This window comes from Castanea sativa, chromosome 12 (genome assembly GCF_040712315.1).
Source record: "Castanea sativa cultivar Marrone di Chiusa Pesio chromosome 12, ASM4071231v1".
NCBI lineage: Eukaryota > Viridiplantae > Streptophyta > Magnoliopsida > Fagales > Fagaceae > Castanea > Castanea sativa.
This window is the reverse complement of record NC_134024.1, coordinates 10,950,356-10,971,781: the sequence shown is the minus strand read 5'-3', so window position 1 is coordinate 10,971,781 and position 21,426 is coordinate 10,950,356. Positions and strand designations below refer to the sequence as shown.

General features: G+C 35.0%; 2 protein-coding genes and 1 pseudogene across 2 annotated transcripts; 1 reads left to right on the top strand and 2 right to left on the bottom strand.

Moving 5' to 3' along the window:
* Window positions 1-7,431: 7,431 nt before the first annotated feature.
* On the top strand, window positions 7,432-7,537 carry LOC142621426 (U2 spliceosomal RNA; annotated as a pseudogene).
* A 134-nt stretch (window positions 7,538-7,671) lies between these two features.
* On the bottom strand, window positions 7,672-8,405 carry LOC142621121 (uncharacterized protein PAM68-like). The gene has a single exon (XM_075794431.1). It carries the CDS (start codon window positions 8,346-8,348, stop codon window positions 7,821-7,823), a length of 528 nt encoding a protein of 175 aa, XP_075650546.1. The 5' UTR covers window positions 8,349-8,405; the 3' UTR covers window positions 7,672-7,820.
* A 239-nt stretch (window positions 8,406-8,644) lies between these two features.
* Window positions 8,645-15,926, bottom strand: LOC142619984 (DUF21 domain-containing protein At5g52790-like). The gene is made up of 13 exons (XM_075793405.1): window positions 15,643-15,926; window positions 15,443-15,519; window positions 15,283-15,366; window positions 15,086-15,199; window positions 14,818-14,904; window positions 13,714-13,853; window positions 13,542-13,629; window positions 13,383-13,456; window positions 10,824-11,005; window positions 10,495-10,700; window positions 9,857-9,903; window positions 9,287-9,578; window positions 8,645-8,974 (listed from the first exon to the last, which is right to left on the bottom strand). The coding sequence occupies exons 1-13, from the start codon at window positions 15,821-15,823 to the stop codon at window positions 8,927-8,929; spliced, it is 1,620 nt and encodes a 539-aa protein (XP_075649520.1). The 5' UTR covers window positions 15,824-15,926; the 3' UTR covers window positions 8,645-8,926.
* Window positions 15,927-21,426: the final 5,500 nt, after the last annotated feature.

The following is a 21,426-nucleotide window of genomic DNA, read 5'->3' as shown; positions in this document are numbered from 1 at the left end:
GACTGGAATGGCGGCTGCCTTAAATAGATTCATTTCTAGATTGGCAGACAGATGTTGTCCATTTTTCCAGTGTCGTCCATTTTTCTAGCTTCTTCACAAGTGGAAGGACTTTCAGTGGACGGAGGAGTGTACAACGGCTTTTGAGGATTCTAAAGCATTACTTGTCAACTCCTCCAATGTTTTCTAGGCCCGAGAATGAGGAAGTGTTGTATGCTTACTTGGCGGTCACGGACTACGCCGTTAATCTCGTCTTGGTCAGAAGCGAGGATGGGGTCCAGAGGCCTGTCTATTATGTTAGTAAGTTCTTACAGGAGGCTGAGACGTGCTATTTACCTTTGGAGAAGGCATTTTTGGCCATAATGCCTACCACGAGGAATTTGCCCCATTATTTTCAAGCTCACACTATGGTGGTGCTCACCTAGCTCCCCTTGCAAGCTCTTTTAAGGAAATCAGACTATACGATCAGAATAGCTAAGTGGTGAACCATGCTTGGAGCCTATGATGTCAAAGACATGCCTCGGACCGCCATAAAATGGCAAATTCTGGAAGATTTGTGGCGGAATTTACTAAGGGTACAATAGAAAGAGGGGAAAAAGAGTTAGGGCTGATAATCATGTCGGCCAATGTTGCACTCCCTTGGGAGGTATATACCAATGGGACATCTAATTAGAGGGGAGCTAGAATTGGAATAGTGTTAATCATTCCCGAGAAGCTGGTGATGGAGAAGTCATTACGGCTAGGTTTTCTGGCTACCAACAACGAGGTCGAGTACGAGGCTTTGATAGCAGAAGTAGTAATAGTTAAGCAATTGGGTGGAGATGTAGTGGAGTTGTATTCTGATTCTAGGTTAGTGGTCAGCCAGGTTAATGAGGATTTTGAAGCTCGGAATGTGAGAATGCAAGGGCATCTTGCTAAGGTACAGCGTGTTTGGGCCCCATTCAAGATTTTTGTGTTGAAGCAAATCCCCAGGGGGCAGAACTCTTATGCAGATTCTTTGGCCATGCTAACTACATCCCAGTCTTCCTCAAGTTGTGGTTGTTGAGGAGTTGAATAGTTCAAGTCTCACAGGGGCATTTGTGGTTGAGGTTTGTAGCCTCCATGTGGAGACGAGTTGGATGGATCCTATAGTAGCCTTTCTGGAGCAAGGATTGCTGCCCGAGAACAAGTGTGAAGCAGAGAAGGTGCGTAGAAGTGCTCCTCGCTATTGCCTCTTGGGAAACTAGAAGTTGTACAAGCGTTCTTACTCGGGGCCATATTTATTGTGCGTGCATCCTAAGGCAGTGGAGCCATTGTTGGAAGAGTTACATGAAGGCATATGTGGGAGTCACACAGGGGGAAGGTCATTGGCGTATAAGGCCTTCACACAAGGATACTGGTGGCCGAACATGCAAAGAGCCTCCCAAGATTATGTGAAGAAGTGTGACTAGTGTCAAAGGTATGCTCCAAATGTTCATCAGCTAGGAGGAGTCCTAAATCCAATATCTAGCCCGTGGTATTTTATTTAGTGGGGCTTAGATATAGTGGGACCATTTCCCCGAGCTATTGGAAACCAAAGATGGCTCCTAGTAGGCACAAACTACTTCACCAAGTGGGTGGAGGCTGAGCCACTTGCTAATATCAGGGATGTGGATGTTATAAGGTTCGTTTGGAAGAATATTGTCACAAGGTTTGGAGTCCCTCACACACTGATTTTGGATTATGTTCTTCACTTTGATAGTAAAGTCTTTCGAAGATATTGTGGGGGGTTAGGTATCAAGAACAAATATTCTACACTAGCCTATCCTCAAGGGAATGGACAGGCCGAGGTCACCAACAAGGTTATAGTATCCGAACTGAAGAAAAGATTAGACGATTCTAAAGGAAAGTGGGTAGATGAGTTGCCCCACGTATTGTGGACCTATCGTACCACACCCCAAAGATCAACTAGAGAGACTCTTTTTTCAATGAATTATAGGTCAGAAGTAGTAATCCCCCTTGAGTTTGGATTCCCAACTTTAAGAACGGATCAATTCAGCGTTGAAGGGAACAATCGTCTACTCCAAGACAGCCTAGATATAGCCGAGAAAAGAAGAGAAGTGGCAATGGTAAAGATGACATATTACCAACAAAAACTTAAGTAAGGCTATGATAAGGGAATTAATTCAAGGCCTTTGGCGTTGGGGGATCTAGTATTAAGGAAAGTGGTAAGAACAACAAAGAATCCTGCTTGGGGAAAACTGGGTCTTAATTGGGAAGGGCCATATAGGATTACTTCCATTGCTGGTGTTGGGGCTTATTACTTGGAAGATTTGGACGAGAATGTGATTCCCCGTCCTTGGAATGTAAATAATCTGCAGCATTACTATTATTGATGTTATGAATTCCTTTGCCACTCATGTCTTGACTAGTTATGTCATATTCTGGATGTATTTATTGAATTGATCCGACTGCAAAAAATATTCTAAGTGTTAAATAGAACCTAGGCCTTGTCTAGCTCATCGGGTCACAAGTCTAGAGTAAATTAACATTATCATGAAATATTCTAAGTGTTAAACAAAACCAAGGCCTTGTCTGGCTCCTCGGGTCACAAGCCTAGGGTAAATTAACATTATCATGAAATATTTTAAGTGTTAAACAGCAATTAGGCCTTGTCTAGCTTCTCGGGTCACAAGCCTAGGGTAAATTAACATTATCATAAAATATTCTAAGTGTTAAATAGAACCTAGGCCTTGTTTGGCTCCTCGGGTCACAAGGTCTAGGTTAAATTAATGTTGTGGTGAAATGTTCTAAGTATGGGATAAGAGTTAGACTCGGCATGGCTCTTTAATGTCCAAATGAAGGGCAGAGTGATCCGTGCAAGATAGTATGTATATTGATAATAAGGTAAATTGCCTTGGGGATTGCCTCGGATGTAAAGGTTAGAACTTGTAAGCTTACCTTGTGGTCCTAAGCCTAGTTTAAAGTAAGTTTAAGTTTTAATTTTTGTTAGATTCTCTGAGTCAATTTGTTAATTGTTGTGAAAGCCATGCCAGATTAAATAGAAGGGTAAAGAATATGCCGTGAATAAGTAATAAGTTAGAGTATTGAAAGTGTTATTAAGGAAGTACAAGGCTGTAAAACATAAACTAACAAGTATAATTTGAATAGCAAAGACACATGAAGTAAATTCCGACTAAATTTTCATTAATGTTTAAAAATTCAGTACAAATGTATAGAAAAAGGCATCTAAAGCATCAGAGCCTGAGTACAAAATTGTCTGTCTGATCTGTAAGGACAAGCTAGAGCTAAGTTGAGGCCTTTTTTCCTTTCCCTCCCTTCCTCTCACGCTCTTTCTCTTTTTCCTTCGTTTTCTTCTTCTGCTAGGTTACCTCTGTTGCCTCCCGCATTTCTACCTCCACCACGTCATCTGGAGGGGGTTGCTCTTGCTCTTTGTCTTTGCTAGGGGCATCAGAAGGAGTAGCGACAGTATGGTTCGAGGAAGTAAGGGGAGCGGAGTTAGGATCTGCTGGAAGCTGAGGAAGAGTGGGAGCTAGGTGCAAGGCTGGGGGGAAGTATATGCCATCAGAAGCCCTAAGCTCTGAGTCAGTGCTAACTCCACCAGCACTTAGGGCTTGGCCTTTCACCTCTATGCAGAAGGCTCGAGCGACATCTCTGAGTTGGGCAGTGAGGCTTTCAAATGCCTTGGTCATGCCCACGTTATAAGCTCGGCCTAGGACATCTCTGCCTTCTTAGCCTCTAGTTTTTTCTTAATCTACTTTAGCTCCACCACTGTGAGGGCCATTTTATTCTTAGCTTATTTCTGAGCCTCCAAGGCATCAGCGGCCTGTTTCTCATAGCCCTTGAAGGTGAACTTATCATTTTTGTGAGTGTTTGCCACCTCGGTGAGCTAGGCAAGAGTCTCCTTAAGCTTCTTGTCCGCCTCCGCGTGGGCCCTCTAGACAGCCTCCAACTTGTTCTTAGCCTTCCTAGCCATATCTAAAGAGTGGTCTACCCATTCTTCATCCATGAAGGTACTTTGGACATCCTACAAAAAAAAAAACATAAGTATTGGGTTAAATTTTTACAAGTTAATCTTAAAAACTGAGGAATGTAATTACGTATCTTAGCTAAATTCTGCTTCAAGGACGAGAAGATCTCGCACTTCCTAAAGGACCTTATCTTTGCCATGTGCTCTGGCAAGCATAAGGCCTTCTCCAGACACTCGGTCACTAGACCTGAGCTTCCCTTTTGGGGGTCCCTTAGATTGGCGTCATCGAGTACTGGGTTGCCAGAGATGAGGGTAAAAAGAGGCCTTCAGATGGAAGTCCTCGCAAGTTGGTCTCCCTTAGAATCCTTGGAAGTCCCTGTGGAGGAGTACTTTTTTTGTTGCACCCTTTCTGTTCGGGCATCTTTTGGGGGGAGGGGGGTTGGTTGGAGGATTCGGTAACCTCCTTTTCCTCGGCACCCTTTGTGCCTTTGCCTCATTGGGCTCTTTTCCTTTCCTATCTACAGCTTCGACAAATGAAGTGGGTGTTGCGGCAGGATTAGGTGGTCGGGGCACCACCGCCACAGCTGGGATGTTGCCCCTAGCATGGGAATTGAGCAAGGCTATAAGGTTAGGAGTCTTCTCTTCAAATTCCATGCCTTTTGGGATGTTTGTGGCCTCTTGATTGACACTAACTTATGCGAGGGGTAGGCGTTGGTGTGAAGTTTTGGGAGCGTCTACGGTGTCTTCCTGTTGGTAAAAGATTTTGAAGTCCTTATCAGTGACTTCTTGGGGGGGGTAGGCTTGGGTGTGGACTCTTTGGCCTTGTCGTCCGATGGGATGCGCGGCTTTTGTGAGTAGAGGAGCCTAGCAACTAGTGGGCTGGTAGTTGGGTGTCCTGTGTTCCGGAGGGAGGAGGTTTAGACAGCAGGAATCCTAGAACGGCCAAGTCTATCAAAGCCAACTGAGGGTCCTTGGCTTTAATGACGTTCTTCGGGCTTTGGAAATGCTTGGTGGAAGGTTTGTATCCGAGGATGACGTGAGCAGCCTGGAGTTGACCTTCCTTGTGTAGGAAGATCTCTAATCTAAGAAGCCAATTCAGGTCAGGGAAGTTCACAAGATGTTTGGCTGGAGTGGTGTGATATTCGTTTGCCAAAGAAAAACAATGAGAATTGTGAGAAGATGAGGCAACAAAAGAAAGAAAATTTTTTACACTGGTGAAATTAGGTTGCGTCCTAAATGCATCTATGGTCCTCAGAAACTCTACTTGGTTCCCCTTCTTAGGTGGGACAATGTAGTCCATCGTGCCAGTCTCCCGAGACGATGAGGAAGTCCTCATCCATACCCTTGCTTGAGTCAGGTAGGCAGGATATCAATCTAACGGAGGGGACTTTATATTTGATGTAGTACTTGGTTTTTTTTTTTTTACCCCTTTTTGGCAATTGTATACCCAGTTTACATCGTGCTAGGTAAGGTTGGTTCCCATTTTTCTATTTAGCATATCTACGCATCCGAGGACCCTGAAGACATTTGGGGAGCATTGTGTAGGGGTCAACCTATAGTTTATCAGGTAGTCCTTAATAACCCTCCCCATAGAAAGTTCCATCCCGCCTTCAATGAAGGTGATCATAGGAATGATTACGGATTCAGGGGGTCTGTTCAAGACCAGCCATTTACCATATTCATAGTGTCAGATTTCTATGCTATTGGGAATCCTATATTGTGCCCTAAAGATAGCCATGGCCTCAGGAGTGTCGACTAACTTAGTGTATCTACCCATGAAATTCGATAGTATGAAAGAGTAAACTTATAAAACAAAAAAGAAGAAACGAGAAAATGAGCACACCTACGAGCACAAGGAAGAATTCTTCTCGGGAGCTTGCTTCAGTTTAGATTGCCAAAATGCGTAAATGAGCTCTAGCCAGCCCCAAGTTCTCCTTTTATAGGAGCGAAAATTCGGCGGTAAATTTCCCGCTCATAAATGAGGAAAAATGAGGACCGTACGATCCTGATCAAGCCGTAGAATGTGAGAAGACAAGCAGCCGCCTGACGCCATAAATGTGAGATCATGGATTTCAAAACGTCTAAAGTGTGCTGGGAGTAGGTGAAAGGACGTTACCACATGGGAATATGCATGACACGTGTGTATTTGGCTCGTGTAACTAAAACTTTGCTTTTACCACAGAGTTAATAGCAAAAGTTTTAGGGAGCTATTGTGGGTGCTCGAGGATTGAGGATGAAGTTTAAGAGTCGTAGTGTGGGGAGACAATACCATGGGCCACAGGCCCGAGGAGGAGGGTTGCTCGGGTAGGTGAAGAGATAAATCAAAAGTGCTCTGAGGCATGCCAGGTGGGAATCAAAAGTAAAGGGGGAAGTTTCTAGTTTGGGGTAGCCTGTAGCCTCCGCATTGAATGCCTTGCATCTAGCTTCTTAGCTGCATTAAATGGTGGGCAATAGCTTTGTTAGATATATTGATGAGGAAGTGACCTGAACAATGCAGGTCACAGCTAAGCAGGCTCCCTCCACCACCTTCTTCAAATGGAAGAAGAGACAAGTGTCATAAGGGGAGGCTAATTAGGAGATGATGGATGACTAAGATGTGAAGAAGGGGAAAGTATATAAGGAAAAGAAGGTTTTCAAAGAGAAGGATTCGGACAAAAAAACAAAGAAGGATCATTGTAAAAAGCTCATAGAGAGAAGAACATGAACAATATTTTTATGTGTAACTTTGGTCTCCTCGGACAAGTTGGTGTGAATGTGCTGATTGACATCTTTTGTAAAAAAGGGCATCCTCCCCTTATCCTTCTCCTCGGGCTAAACCCTCTCTTGTTGTTTGATTCACTCTCTAACAAATTTATTGATTTGGGTCTAAGCTGAACCCTGCAAACTCACTGTTCTAAGTGGGTTTGGGCTGGGGCTGGCAGGATTTTTGGTCCTTACAAGGACAATAATATTAGAGTGAAGTTGAGAATACTACAAATTTATTATAGAGTTGTCAAAATATTTATCCAAATATTAAGTGAAATAACATCATAAAGAATTAAACAAAATATAACTCACAAATTTATTATAGAGTTGTCAAAATATTTATCCAAATATCAAGTGAAATAACATCATAAAGAATTAAACAAAATATAACTCACAAATTTATTATAGAGTTGTCAAAATATTTATCCAAATATCAAGTGAACCAACATTGTAAAGAATTAAACAAAATATAACTCACATCCAACCGCATTTGTTAATTTTTTTTTTAGAATACTAAATATTTTTAACACACACATGGGGAGAGGGGAGAAGGTTTTAAAGAAACTTACAGTGATGTATATCCAAAAGGGCCTAACTCTTGAATATATAGCACAAGCTTTAAACGTCTTTAACTCACACTCATTTTCCAATGTGAGATTTTTTTCTTTTGAGAATATCAAATATTTTTAACACACACACATGAAGAGAGAAGAAAGTTTTAAAAAAACTTATAGTGGTGTATATCCAAAAGGGTCTTTTGACTAAGATCAAGTGTAGTATCTGTTTTTATCAGTTTAACATCTGTTACGTGGGTCATTGCATTTGTTAATTAAGACAATAATATTAGAGTGAAGTTAAGACAAGAATATTAGAGTGGAGTAGAATTTATAAATTGAATAATTCACTCATTTATTTATTATTTTATTAAAATAGTGCCAATCAGTTTAGCAATATATATATATAGTGTCAACACATCAATTTATAAGTTTTTCTTTGCAATCAAATATGTAATAACTTTAACATTATTAAAATTGGCCTATATTTCATACAACAAGGAAAAAAAAGAAAAGAAAAAAAAAAAGCCTCTAATCTGTGACTTTGACGAGGACATGACCCATCATGCTCACCATTATTGGCTCTCATCGTCCTCCTTCCACACCTCAACCCAATTCTTTTGAGCTTGTTCGAACCCAAGAATAGATCCTTTCTTCTCTGGATCCCAACTTGAAGACAGTGACCCATATGCAATTCCCATAGTTGAAGCCCCGAAAGTTATCAATGTTGTCATGAAAGGTACCCATCGTGGCACATCCCACAAGTTTTGCTCCTTTAGCGACCCAAAAACTTTCAACAATGCCAAACCCAATGCCATTGGCAACCCCACAAAGGCCAAAATTCTCCCTATAATTCTGTAAACCACGACTTCTGGAAGTTCTTCTTCATCATTATTGTTATTGTTTTTTTTGGACTCTTTAATAGTCTCTTTTGTGGTGACCGGTGCATTTCCAGTAAAGCCTTTGGCATATGGTCGAGTTGTGATTGTGGAATGGTTTAGTTTTTGCAAGGTTGTGGGGTTGAGGGTTGGGCTTTTGGGCTTCCATGGAGGAGGATTTGAAAGGTAGAGTGGGGTTTGTGATGAAAAGAAGAGGGTTTTCATGGCTTCTTTATGCTATGAATATTTTCCATTACACAATATGTTTGTATCTACTTATTGCTAGATATCTTATCCAAAAATCAGTGAATGGTGTTGGCTTGGCTGTGTGTCATGAGATATTTTCTTGGAAGATATTCCAAGTCCTATTTGTATTTTCTATCTCTAGCAGATAGACAAATTTGTCCCCTTTGGAAGCATAATTTGTTGGAAAAGTTTTTCTAGATAGAGACGAAACAGTAGAAATTTAATTTTGATAGCCTATGATGAGAGGCTTTACCACCACAACAATTGACTGACAATGCTACCAAAAACAAAGAGCCTTAAAGTCTTTCTTCCAAGCTCATTGGAGAAACAAATTATGATCAGTATAGCATCACTTTATGATTAGACATTTTTAGTTAACATGATATGGCGTGCTTGCCCTCTACATATTTGGACGCATATGTTGTCTCTCTTTCTCTCTCTCTTGATAACACAAATATTGCCACTAGAGCTTCTTTGAAGGTGAAAATTTTCACTCGTGTACAAGTTTGGGATATTATCTTTTATTAAACACCAAACACATTGAAGCTTTTGGAACTCTATGGACCATCAGGCTGCCTCAGCTTCTCATATAATTTCCTTGAAACCTGTCCAAAGGTGAAATTAGTATTCACTGTATAGAAACAAGCAAAATATTTCTTTAAAAAGGAAAAAAAATGCCTCAATGTTCATTTTTTTTCACTACTAGATGAAACGACAAGTACCAGGACTCTCTTATCCGCTTCACGGAATATGTTCAAGTACTTCATAAAATTAGAAACAAAGCTAGCATATATAGATGAAATATGTCTAGCCATGATCACTAACAATTTGTGTACTATTTTCTATATTTACAAGAAATGATAACAGTGTTGCAGAAGATAAGAAGCATAAATTTATATTGAAATGCCTGGACGTACCTTATGCAAGGATGGTGAGTAGCGTGCACCGCCTGCATATATTGGTGAATAATTTGGCATGACCTTTTCAGGGGAAGCAGAGAGAGTTGTTCTTATAGATGGAGAAAATTGAAGATATGGGGAAATTGGTGAATTCAGTATAGGACTATGGATATTTGAAGATAGAGGAGTATGATAATACGAATGAAAGGGGGATGCCACGGGAGTCTGCCATTGAAAATGAGAAGCCGATGCTGCTGCTGCAGGAGATCTTAATGGTGATATTTTTGAAGGTAGCATGTTGATGTTAATTCTGTTGCAGAGATAGACAGTGGGAAAGCATATTAATGAAGATCATCAGATTCATGATAGTTAGGAAAATGCTATCAATTCTACAATAAATGCTAACATACTAATGTAATAATTTATGTTCTGAGAGTATCCGTTAACTTATCCCTTAATAAATTTCATAATGCTTTTTTTTTTGTCTTAAAAGTTGACACATCAATTTATAAAGTATATTTGATAAATTTATCATAAATGTACTCATGATAGCTATATGCTAATACAGTAAATGAAAGTAATCATTACTTCTTGTGATCATCCACATATTCATCTGTCTCATCCAGAATTTCCTCCTACAGAAACAAAAACTAAATATTAGCGATCAGATAGACAGTATATATAAACACATGAACATAAATGAGAGAAAGAGATGTTAAATTTAACTCTCTATTTTTGTTTTTGGTAAAAAGAAAAGGCGACATCAGTGATACTTAAATTAAAACCAATAAAAGCTTCCCATTTAGGATTTTTTGTGAAATTGTTATGGATATACATTGATGTATGTATATGTATAACAGTATGAAAGGTGTGATCGAATGGACCGAAACATCAAATTGATTCCTTAATACTACTAAGTTGGACTGAAGGGGTAAATTGTGTCCAATTTTAATTAACCAGTAGGAACAATTTTTCAGGAGGTAGATGCATGTATTGGAAAAAAGGAAAAGAAAACTTACCATCCTGAAACTTTTAGAAAATTTTCAATCAGTACTCATAGTTGCAGAGAACATGGCCTATGCACTTACTTTTGGTTATATATAGTACTAATTTCCTCAGCTGAAAACATTATTAAGATTTGTATTCTACAATATTTCTAGATAGCTGATAGCTCAACTTAATAGCAGCAGTGTTTTACTTCTTGTCAGACTATATAAAAGATGAACCTGTAGCAGCTCCTCAATAACATCCTCCAAAGTAATGATACCAATGGCCTCTTCATCTAAATTTGGCAGAGATCCTGAATCTTCATTTAAAAATTTTCCATCTCCTCTCTTCCATTTATTTGAATGTGGGCTTAAACTATTGCTAAGCTTCGTGACATTATCTAATGTTGGCATTTGAATTTTATGGTCACTATGCTGATCGATTCCTGAAAATAAGTAATGATAAAACTCCCATTATTTTCTTATAGAGTTCCCATTACATAAATTCCACATATAAATGACATTCATAGTTAATAAATACATACACAAAAGTTTCAATTTGATCTTACCTTTTATAATTAAATGTCTTTGACTTGAATTTAAATTCATGTTTAACTTGATCATGCTAGGATTGGCTTCCTTTTCTGGGTTTTCCATAACTTCCTTCTTACTCTTTATAACAACAGCTATGTGACTGTGACCCTTTTGGAATTCATTCAATAATTCATATAGAGGTAAACAATCATATATCCTGTCACAAATTTTAAATTATGTTAAACAATCTGTCAGTTTGAATTATGCCATTTTTTATGTCAGTGATGGCATCAACAATCATAATTCACTACTAGATTTTAAAAATAATTATGTTACATTTTCTTTTATTTTTGAGAGATTTTCAACTAATGACGTCCATTTCTGATGATAGTTCTTTATCATCAGAACAAGACAGCAATTAGTTTTTGGTGTAGGCGGGGATTAAACCCCGTATCTCTTATACAAGCATCAGAGACTTTATCAGTTGAGCTAACTGACAATTATGTTACATTTAGTGTATCATCTGTATTACATTTAGCACAAGTAATTCTCCTTACCTCCACTCTCTCATTCTCTCTAGATTTAGCATATTGTGATATCATTTGTTGAATTTTTAATTCACATAAGATTAATGTAGAGGGAGGTTACCTTTAAGTTACGCCTTAATATTAACTTTAGTTAATTTTATATCACTAAATAATTTTTCATTAGATTTTTTTTTTTGAGAAGGAATTTTTCATTATTAGTTGAGTTAATTTGAAAAATCTACCGTAACACTAAGTTGTCTTTTCGTGCTATCTTTACACAATATCAAAATTATAAAAACATAGTATATAACTCACTCATTTATAAAACATCTAATTTTAGATATATTTTTATATTTTAAAATTATATATATATATATAAATATATATATATAAAATATAAGTTTATGGATTAGATGGCAAATGAGATTCGATAGATATAAAATTTGATATATATTTTAAGTATTTGGAAAATGCACGGTAAAATTTTTAAATATAAACCCAATTAATATTTATAACACATATAATGATTTGAAGCCCAATTTTAAATAAAATATACATATATATATAATTATAATTATATACTCTAAATCTAATATATATTACAAAACTATAAGCTTCAAAGAAAAGTTTATATCTTTTTAACTTTTACTCAACAAAAAAGTTATATTATCTATAAATATGTTCATGCTTATACAAACATGAATATAAACATAGGAGCCCAAATGGTATTTTCTCAAAGCTATTTATAAATACTAGCCTCATCACACGCGCTCTGCGCATGAGATGAGACTCTTTTTTTTTTTTTTGGATTAGTATTCTAATTTTTCATTTATTTTTATTTGAAATTTACACTTATTTTTCCACAAAAATTGTAGATTTAGAACAACTAATATGGCAAAAAAAAAAGGCTAGCTCTAAAAAATAACACAAAATAACATTGAAAGATGTTTAGTTTTTTTGTTTTTGTTTTTTTGATGTGATATGTGGCAGTTTTTTTTTAATAGGAAACCGTGGGTGAGATTTTTTTAAAGGTGGGGTAGTTTTTTTTTTAAATTTTTTACCGAACTTAGGATAGGTGTTTTTTTAATAGAAAACCGTAGCGTGGTTTTTTTTAGAAGGTGGGATGGTTTTTTTAGGAGAAAGTGGGGATTGTGGAGAGTTTTTATTTTTTCACTTTTTTTTTTTGTGTTAGTAATCCTATTTTGTAGAATATATATATATATAATTTTTATTTTGAAAATCTAATTTAAAAATTAACAGGAAAGTAGTCATATTTTTTAGGCAATATTTTAGTGGGAGTTAAAGTTGCATTTTTACAAGATTGTCCTTTAGTTTTGTTTCTACTTAAATATAAGGCTGTAGGGGTATTTTTGAACTAAAAAATGAGGAATTCAAATAGGGGAAGTCCCTTAAATAAAAGAGCCTCATTACATGCGCAAAGTGCGTGCAATGAGTTTTTTTTTTTTTTTTTGTAGAAAAAAAAACTTTTTTTTAATTTTATATAAATAATTTTTATTTTGAAAATCTATTTTTTTATCACATTGAAAATCTAATTTATAAGTGGATAAAGTAATTTGAAAATTAACAGGAGATGAAGTTTTTTTTTTTGTGGTCCTATTTTGTAGGAAAAAAACCGTGTTTTTATTTAATTTTATATATATAATTTTTATTTTGAAAATCTAATTTATAAGTGGATAAAGTAATTTGAAAATTAACAGGAAAGTAGTCTTATTTTTTAGGCAATATTTTAGTGGGAGTTAGAGTTACATTTTTACCAGATCGTCCGTTTTATCTCTACTTAAACATAAGGGTATAAGGGTATTTTTGAACTAAAAAAATAAAGAATCCAAATATGGGAAGTCCCTTAAATAATAGTATAGATAATTATATCACTATGGATAATTAAAAATATTTCAAAATAATTTGGGGGCTTCTACATGTGGCCCCGCCATTGCTAACTAGGAATTCTCCTGATAACAAGATCTTTAATAGGAGTTTCATCTTCTTGGAGGAGTTTGAAGCCCAAACACAAGATAGAAACAAAATTCAATGATAAAAGTTACAAACCTAGGAATTCTCCTGATAATAAGATCTTTAATGGGGGTTTCATCTTCTGAGCGGAACTTGATCAAACTTTTTACCTATTAACAAAAAGTAAGTCATTGCAAATGAACACAAAATAAATTCTGATTTCATATGGATATAGAAATTAAAGTTGGTGCTCACCAAAATAAATCCAATGATATTTGTGGGGATTTTAGAGTAGATGGGTACACGACTGTGTCCTTCGCTCAATATTAGTCCTATTGTTTGCCTAGGTATATAATAAAATCGAATTGAGATTTAATTTTATAAAATCATCAAACGGAGAAGAATATGAGAGAGGAGCATAGCATACTCATCAAGTTTCGAATTTATGTCAAGCGAAAATATTTCAGATATGGGTGTCATAGCATCTTTGGCAGTTTTCTGTGTCATATCCAAAGCTCCAGTAATTATGGCAGTTTCATCATCCGTTAATTCCCCACCTTTCCCTGCCTAAAAATAAATTAAGTAACAATCAATTTTTAAATTTCCATGCTCTTAAAGATACGATTAATTTATTTATTTTATAATTCAATAGTTAGGGGATGAGGGATTTAATATTAAATGTCTCTATTGAAAATACTAAAAGATGTAGATTAATTAAGCTACAAGCTCTTAGCCAATTTAGCTTAGTTGGGAATGTGAACAACTTCATGTTAAAAATCTATTTTGTAGATTGTGTTAGGGAAAAAAAAGGAAGTGGGTTTTTGTTTTGAGGTTGAGAAATTTGTCCCATGTTGAAAATTTATAAAGCTTTTTGTAAGTTTATAAAGTAATGCAAATGCTAACAACATGTAAAATATTTGGGAGAACATATTTACACGTGACGTGGCTCTATAGCAAGTATGTGTATGATGTGTGACGCACTTTGCATATACAAATGTGATCAAGATTGCAAAGATGTACTAAATCATAAACCTTTTCTTATGAATTATTATGTTAAAAAAATCCTAGTCAGAGACACGATTTCATTAAAAAATTATCTTGAAAAGATGTTTCTGAAACAGAAAGAGAAAGAAAAAGAAAAATTTAGAAGATATTTCTAAAAGGTAATGCATTATTATGTATAAGGTGCTAATTAATTAAGATTAAATTTAAGGGCCGGATGAATCATAGTCAAATATACAATTTTTCAAGAAACACCCTTTAAAAGAAACTTCAGAATGGCCTTATACAATTCGTGACTTTATTGTATCTTAAAGGTAAATTGACCTTAATTCAAAAACTCTTTCAAACAGAATAATTATCATCATAAAGACTTATCTAAAAAAAAAAAATTATCATCTTAAAGAAAGTGTTTTCAAGACATCTCAAAGTGATCATGTTATTTTCTGTTCATTATCAATTTCCTTAACACTTCATGAATTGCACATAATTTGCAATTGATACAAGCTGAATGAATATCAGACACACTAACCTTATATCCATGCATATCTACCAATGTTTTAAGCTCAGCCCGACCAAGAAGTGCGGAATGCCCTTCACCAAGAAGCCAATCCAACAGCTGCTACATGAAGAAGCCTCGAGTTATATTGTTAACAAACAATTAATGCCCTTTTTCCTTTTAAAGACATTATTTTTCTTATATTAACTAGATCAAGCATATGATCTATGTCAATTTTCACTGAAGGAGACAATAAGAATCTTTCTCTTGGTATATATATATATATAGAGATGAAAATTACCTTACTAATGGGGTAAGATATAGGAAGGAGGACTAAGACAAGCAACCGAACTAGGAAAGAGAGTTTTGCACCAACACTTAGTCCATACCTTGAACACAAAGCTTGAGGAATAATCTGCAAAGTAGAAGGTATTTGATCTAATTTAGCAATAACAACCAATCCACTTTCCAAAATAGATAGCCTTTCTAAGAAATTACCTCGCCGAAAGCTAGTACAAGGGTGACTGATACCAAAATAGCACCCCAAGCCGGAAGAAGTCCATCGACAAAAATGGGCAGGGCCTTGTTTTACATGCATTTCAAATTAATAGGTATAAAGATAAAGAAATAGTGAATTATATCACAAGTATATAGCTACCTCCATTGCTATGGAATTGCTTATGAGTAGGGTACATAGGAGCAAGTGATGGTTCTTAACGATTGGTAAAATTTTCTCTGCAACCAAGTATAGGAGAAATGATATTAGCAGTATTAAAAGTGAGTTTATTAATTGCTTTAGAAAAAGAATCAATTAAGGGAAATATGTGAGGACCAATGGAGTTGTGAAAAATGTTTGACCTGCATTCTTCCTATCTTGGGGCTGACCAGCCTTGGCGAGGACCTCAAGATCAACAAGGCTAATAGACATGAGTCCCAAGGTAAGGCCTGACATGAGTCCAGCAAAACACACAAGAGCCACACATATGACTAGATACACCCAGAACATTGGCTCACAACATTGAACATCATTTGCAGCCATTTTGTTTTAGCAAGGTGTACTATGATAGGAATCGTTTAGATACAACTTTAACAAAGAAAGTTTTAGTTGAGCATATAAATAGAATATAGTTGGGTTTGGATGAAGAGTAAGAGCTCTATCTTTGGATATAAATATAGTGAAAGAGCAATGATAGTTATATATTGTGTGACACAGTAAAATCGTATTTTCAAAACACGATTTCATAATTATAACTGAATCGTGTTTATTTTCGCTGACTTGTGTATGACAGTGTATAATTCAGCTTATGTAACAATAACGAGTGATAATTAAATAAGGGTGTTTAGAAATTTGAATGACAAAAGCGTCACCAGGCACACTAGACCAAATAACTAAGATCCAACTGCCACACGTACTACGTCTCTAGCAAAAAGCAGTGCTAGCTGACTGCATGCTGATTAATTGAATATTTCTTGTGGCAACTGGTGAACTTAATTTTCATTTACAAATGACTACATTTATAAAATAAGAGATCTCATCAAAGTGGCAAACAATTGAATAGTATTAGCTAGGTATTTTATTTCAAGAAACTGTAAAATCATTACATCTGTATCAAAACACGAAAAAAAAAAAATGAAGGTGCGTCATCATCCCATACATCATGGATCACAAGCATGAAGGTGAAGGATCACACACCTGCCAACTTTCAACTTATACATTTCTTGTTGATATAACTAATAATAAATCTCTTTTATATGTTAAAATTAAGGCCTAAAAAAAACTCTACATTAAATAGAGATTAATAAAAAAGGAATATTTAGTTAAAATGAATATAACTATAGAATAGCTTCACCAAGATAACATTTCTTTCTCAAAAAAAAGAAAAAGATAACATTTAATTTTAAAAGTTGTACTTTATGTCTATCTAACAAATAGAAAATTACATAATACAAATTTACATAGTTGTACTTGATATTTTTCTAACAACTAAAAACCTTTCTATTAGGAAGTAATTATGACTTTGAAAAAAAAAAGATTATATGTTAAAAAGACTCCTAATAAATATAATATAATGCATACACTATTTTATTTTTTTTTTTTTTTTTTTGGCATTTAAATATCACTTAGTGTTCATGTGAATGACCAGGGCCGGCCCTTCCACTAGGCTAATTAGGCAATTGCCTAAGGACCCCAAGTGGAAGGGGGCCCCAAAATTTTAGAAAAGAAGGGGTAAAAGGCAATATATATATATTGGTTCAGATGAATCTAAAAAAAATCCGATACATCCTTTTGATCAAAAAACAAAATTTCTGTTATATCCGATTAAACATTGGTGGCACAAAAATTTTTTGGTCTAAACAAAATGAATTGTTTCAAAAATAACATCATTATCCTCTAGACAAACCAAAATTCAACAAGATAAACTGCAAATCCGGTCTAAGAAAAAAAACCACAAAACAATCACAAATCAAAACAAATAAAAAACCTCAAATCCCTAAAATTTTTATTGTTTCTTTTTCTCACAGCTCTTGCTCTTTGCCTTTCTCATTCTTTCTCTCCACGGTCGCTGGCTGCCTGGCTCAAGCTTCCTCCGATCTAAATTATCCGATCACATCTGATTTGAAAACTCTGAACTGATTGAGGAGTGAGGACTATCGAGTGCCTTTTTTTTTTTTTTGGCTGCTGCATTTTGATTCTGCAGATGGATGAGTTTTGACTTTTAAGGTATAAGGCTTGGCTTTCTCTACTTTTTATTTGTTAAGACTGGGCCTGTTTATATTGAGTTATGGCTGGACGTTTGGGTCTTCAAGGTTTTTTGTTGTTGTTATAAGTGTAATATGATTTGTTTTGTGTTTTTTGTGGGTGGGTCTTATTAATAAGACTTGTGTGGCCATCTTGGCATCTTCTTGGCTGGGCTCGGCTTGTACTTTTGTTATGGCTATACTTAGGCTTGGTTTGGATACAGCTGAACGCGTCCAGCGTTCAGCGATTTTCAGCCTTTTTTTTTTTTTTTTTTTTTTTTTTCTTCTTCTGCGCACCGGTTTCAACCAAGGGACAAGAGTACTGTTCATCCACTATGCGGTACTGTTCACGCACTGTGTGGTTACTGTTCACTCACAGTAGCCACTGTTCATGAATTGTTTCAGCTACTTTTTTATTAAAAATGGGATCCGCGACACTATTCACACATTTAAAAATTATTTTGCTACAGTGTTTTCAGTTTTCAGCTGAATGGACCCTTAGGTAATGTTTGGATAGCAGCTGCATCCTGGCGTCCGCGTTTTTAGTTTTTTTTTTTTTTTTTTTTAACTGAGAAGTGATGTCCCGTCTACCAGTTTTTTACTGTTCACGCACTGTTCATGAATGGTTCATGGGACCCACTACCATTTTATTCAAAAAATATTAAGAATAGGTCCCATGGTACTATTCACACATTTAAAAAATATTTTACTACAGTATTTTCAGTTTTCAGTTGTATCCAAATGGACCCTTAATTTTCTTTCTTTGATTTTAATCTTGTGTTTTTATATATATATATATATATATTTTTTTTTAATTATTGGTTATATAATGAATAAATCTTTATTTCTGCAGGTTGAGATTGCTAAAAACTTTTTATTGTTTAGTGAAACTACAACAATACTTTTTATATAAATTAGGTTCTATTTCTCATTTGCTCTACACTTAAAAGTTATTTTTTATTTTAGTCTTTATAAATATATTGTTTGATTAGAAATGTCTACTAGAAAATATGCATTTGGATATGAAAAAATTAAAAAGAGGAAAAAAAAAAACTAATTGAGTCTTAAAAAGGATCGATGGATAAATTTGTTATTAGTAATAAACAAAATATAACACAAAATTTAGATGAAAATATCACAAATAAGCAAGAAATTCATCAAAAATAAATTTTAAATTAAATACATTATAATATAAAAATATTAATTTAATATTAATTTAATTAATACATAAATATAAAAAAGACCCTATTTATTTCTCGCCTTAAGCCCCAAAATATCTAGGGCCAGCCCAGTTCCCTAGAGAAAATCCAATTATTTTTTCATATATTCCTTATGTGTGTCTCATGGCTAAAGAAGTTCTCATTGTTTTCTTTACTTTCACACAAGCACATGTTGCATTCTCACTGTGCTACATAAATCCAAACCTCACAAATTTTCCTTGATATATGTACTTTAACAATATATTTGTCGTCTTCCAAAAAAAAAAAAAAAAAAAAAAAACAATATATTGTTGAGAAAACTAAAACCTTGTTGATATATGTGCTTTACCATTTATATCATTTTGGTATTAAAGCATTAGCGTGAAACTTGATATATGCTACCCCTCAAAATCCCCTCAAATTTTTTTACCTCTCACCTCAAAAAAAACATCCAAATAAAATTCATTAAACTCTTCCCATCCCCTTCCCATCCCCTTCTCAACCCCCTCTTCTCCCCTCTATTCAAAAACACGGTAAGGAAACTCAAAACTAATAAAGTTAATTTTCCGTCATCAAGAAAAATCGCGTAACTAAGCATGTCACATTATAAATTTGAGGCAATTAATTACCCAATCCAAGACTAGCATTTAGATTTTAGAGCCATAAGGGCAGGAAGCGAACATGAAATTAACATCATAATTTCAACGAAACCGCTTCTCTTCATTAATCTTATGATGCTTCTCAAAGAAGGACAATGGTGACAGAATTACCATTTTTGCATTTCCAGTTTTCTTATGTATATAGCTCATATTCTGATTTTCCATTTTAGTTCCACTCTTCAAGAATATGTTTCTAGTACCTAATTGTACTACATTATTGAAAGGATGCTGTGGTAGATATGCTTCATAATATCCATCATATAAAAAATAGAAGTCCGGTGGAGCAGTTAAAACTGGACCATGCATGCATGCATGCATAAGCACCTGACACCGCTAGTGTTTTCTTCCTGGATATCCTTGCAGCTAGTGAAGTGGCAAATAAAGCTTCTGAGTCAAAAGAAGTTCATTGATAATCAAAGGCCTACTTAATATAGGTTTGGGTCTAATAATATTCTATTAACCACTCATTATTTATAACTATTCCATCCAATACTTCAACAAAAAGCATGCTATAGAGATGGAAAGAAAATGAATTTAAAAGCCACAAAACCAGAAGCAATGTACAATTCATACTTAATTGTAACTCAAAAGTCAAAATAAATGGGTGGCATCATATCCATGATTAAAAAATATCTGATGTCAGGGTTGGAATTCATATTTGGTAGCTCAAGACATGAACAAACCTAATTTGGTAAACGTCTGTTATTGTTGTCTGGAAACCCTTTTAATATATATATAAAAGTAATGAAACTAATGCACTTATTATAATAACCAATTATATATAGAAAGCAACAGTATGTCACCTTATATCACTATTTAAATCTATAGCACAGTTAAGTAGAAAGAGTTTGACTTATTTTCAGTATTTTTTTAATTGAACATATCATTTTATTTTAAATATACAATGATAAGTGGTAATGGGTTTTAATCTCCACTTTTTATTTAGTTAGTGAATGATGTGACAGTTTCTCATTAAAACAAAAGGAGATTCATTTTAAAAAAGTACTAGAGGTAAGTCAAACCTAGTTACAAATTCATACCTCACCAAATTGAAATGCATTGGCGTGCAATGCTGATAGGAGGCCAAACACAACATAAAAACTTGGTGATTTTGAGAAAGCAAGCATAATACGTTGCAGAATTATTTTTTTTGAATAATTCAATTTTTACAAGCAGGTCAGCATAGATGAATTGAGATATGGTGACACAACATTTTTTGAAAAACTAAGACATAACATGATAGAGATACGACAATTATTTAATTAATAAATATTTATTGTTAGGTATATTTTATATGTTTTTGGGCATTATTTTAGGTTCTAAAATTAAGTAACAACCATCAAAATTAGTGAAAATGTTGAGACTTTGGTATAGATTGGCAAACCGTGAACTAAAGTGTGTATTGTAAGTGTAATGGAAGTGTGCTTTGCGGTCAAGATAAATGCCCAGGTTTTTGCATATTAGTTTCGAGGTTCAATAGGTTTGATAGCTCTCGTTAGCTAATCATTAATCAAGACCTTAAGTTTTCGACTGATCGAGATTTAATTCAATTGATTGAGTTGCATATATCAAATATAATCATTCATCCCATCCAAACCATTCAAGTGTCTAGAGGTTTGTGCAACAGAGGCTATGTATATTGTGATGCTCCAATTTGATTGATTGTGTGATGTGTGATGAGTCTCACATCGGGTATTTACTGGGTAGATCTGGGATTTATTAACAACTACAAAGAACCACAATTGTAACTAGTCATTTTGAGGTGTAGTGCAGATGTGGCTAGCATTTTTCTTTGAGTCATTACATATAGTATCAGAGCTTTAGGTTGGATCCTTAGGCATTAATTTATGAAACTAAATAGTGTGAGGAGTATAAATTAGGCATTTGGGGGTACGTTGTATAATATATACACTAAATGAGTTTCTGACATTTTTTTAAAACATAAAATTAGAAATTTGATAACATGTTAGTTTGTCATGTGCATAATGAACAGAGATTAGAATGCCACCTTGTAGCAAAAAAACTGGGAACACTCCCAACAACTT

What these genes read in the sequence shown, in the direction of transcription:
- LOC142619984 (XM_075793405.1), bottom strand. Translation starts at nt 15,823, where the DNA reads ATGGCTGCAAATGATGTTCAATGTTGTGAGCCAATGTTCTGGGTGTAT. An exon ending in GCAATTCCATAGCAATGGAG is followed by an intron (nt 15,367 to 15,442) that starts GTAGCTATATAC and finishes ATGTAAAACAAG; the next exon opens with GCCCTGCCCATTTTTGTCGA. An exon ending in ACTCACCATCCTTGCATAAG is followed by an intron (nt 8,975 to 9,286) that starts GTACGTCCAGGC and finishes ACCTTTGGACAG; the next exon opens with GTTTCAAGGAAATTATATGA.
- LOC142621121 (XM_075794431.1), bottom strand. Translation starts at nt 8,348, where the DNA reads ATGAAAACCCTCTTCTTTTCATCACAAACCCCACTCTACCTTTCAAAT.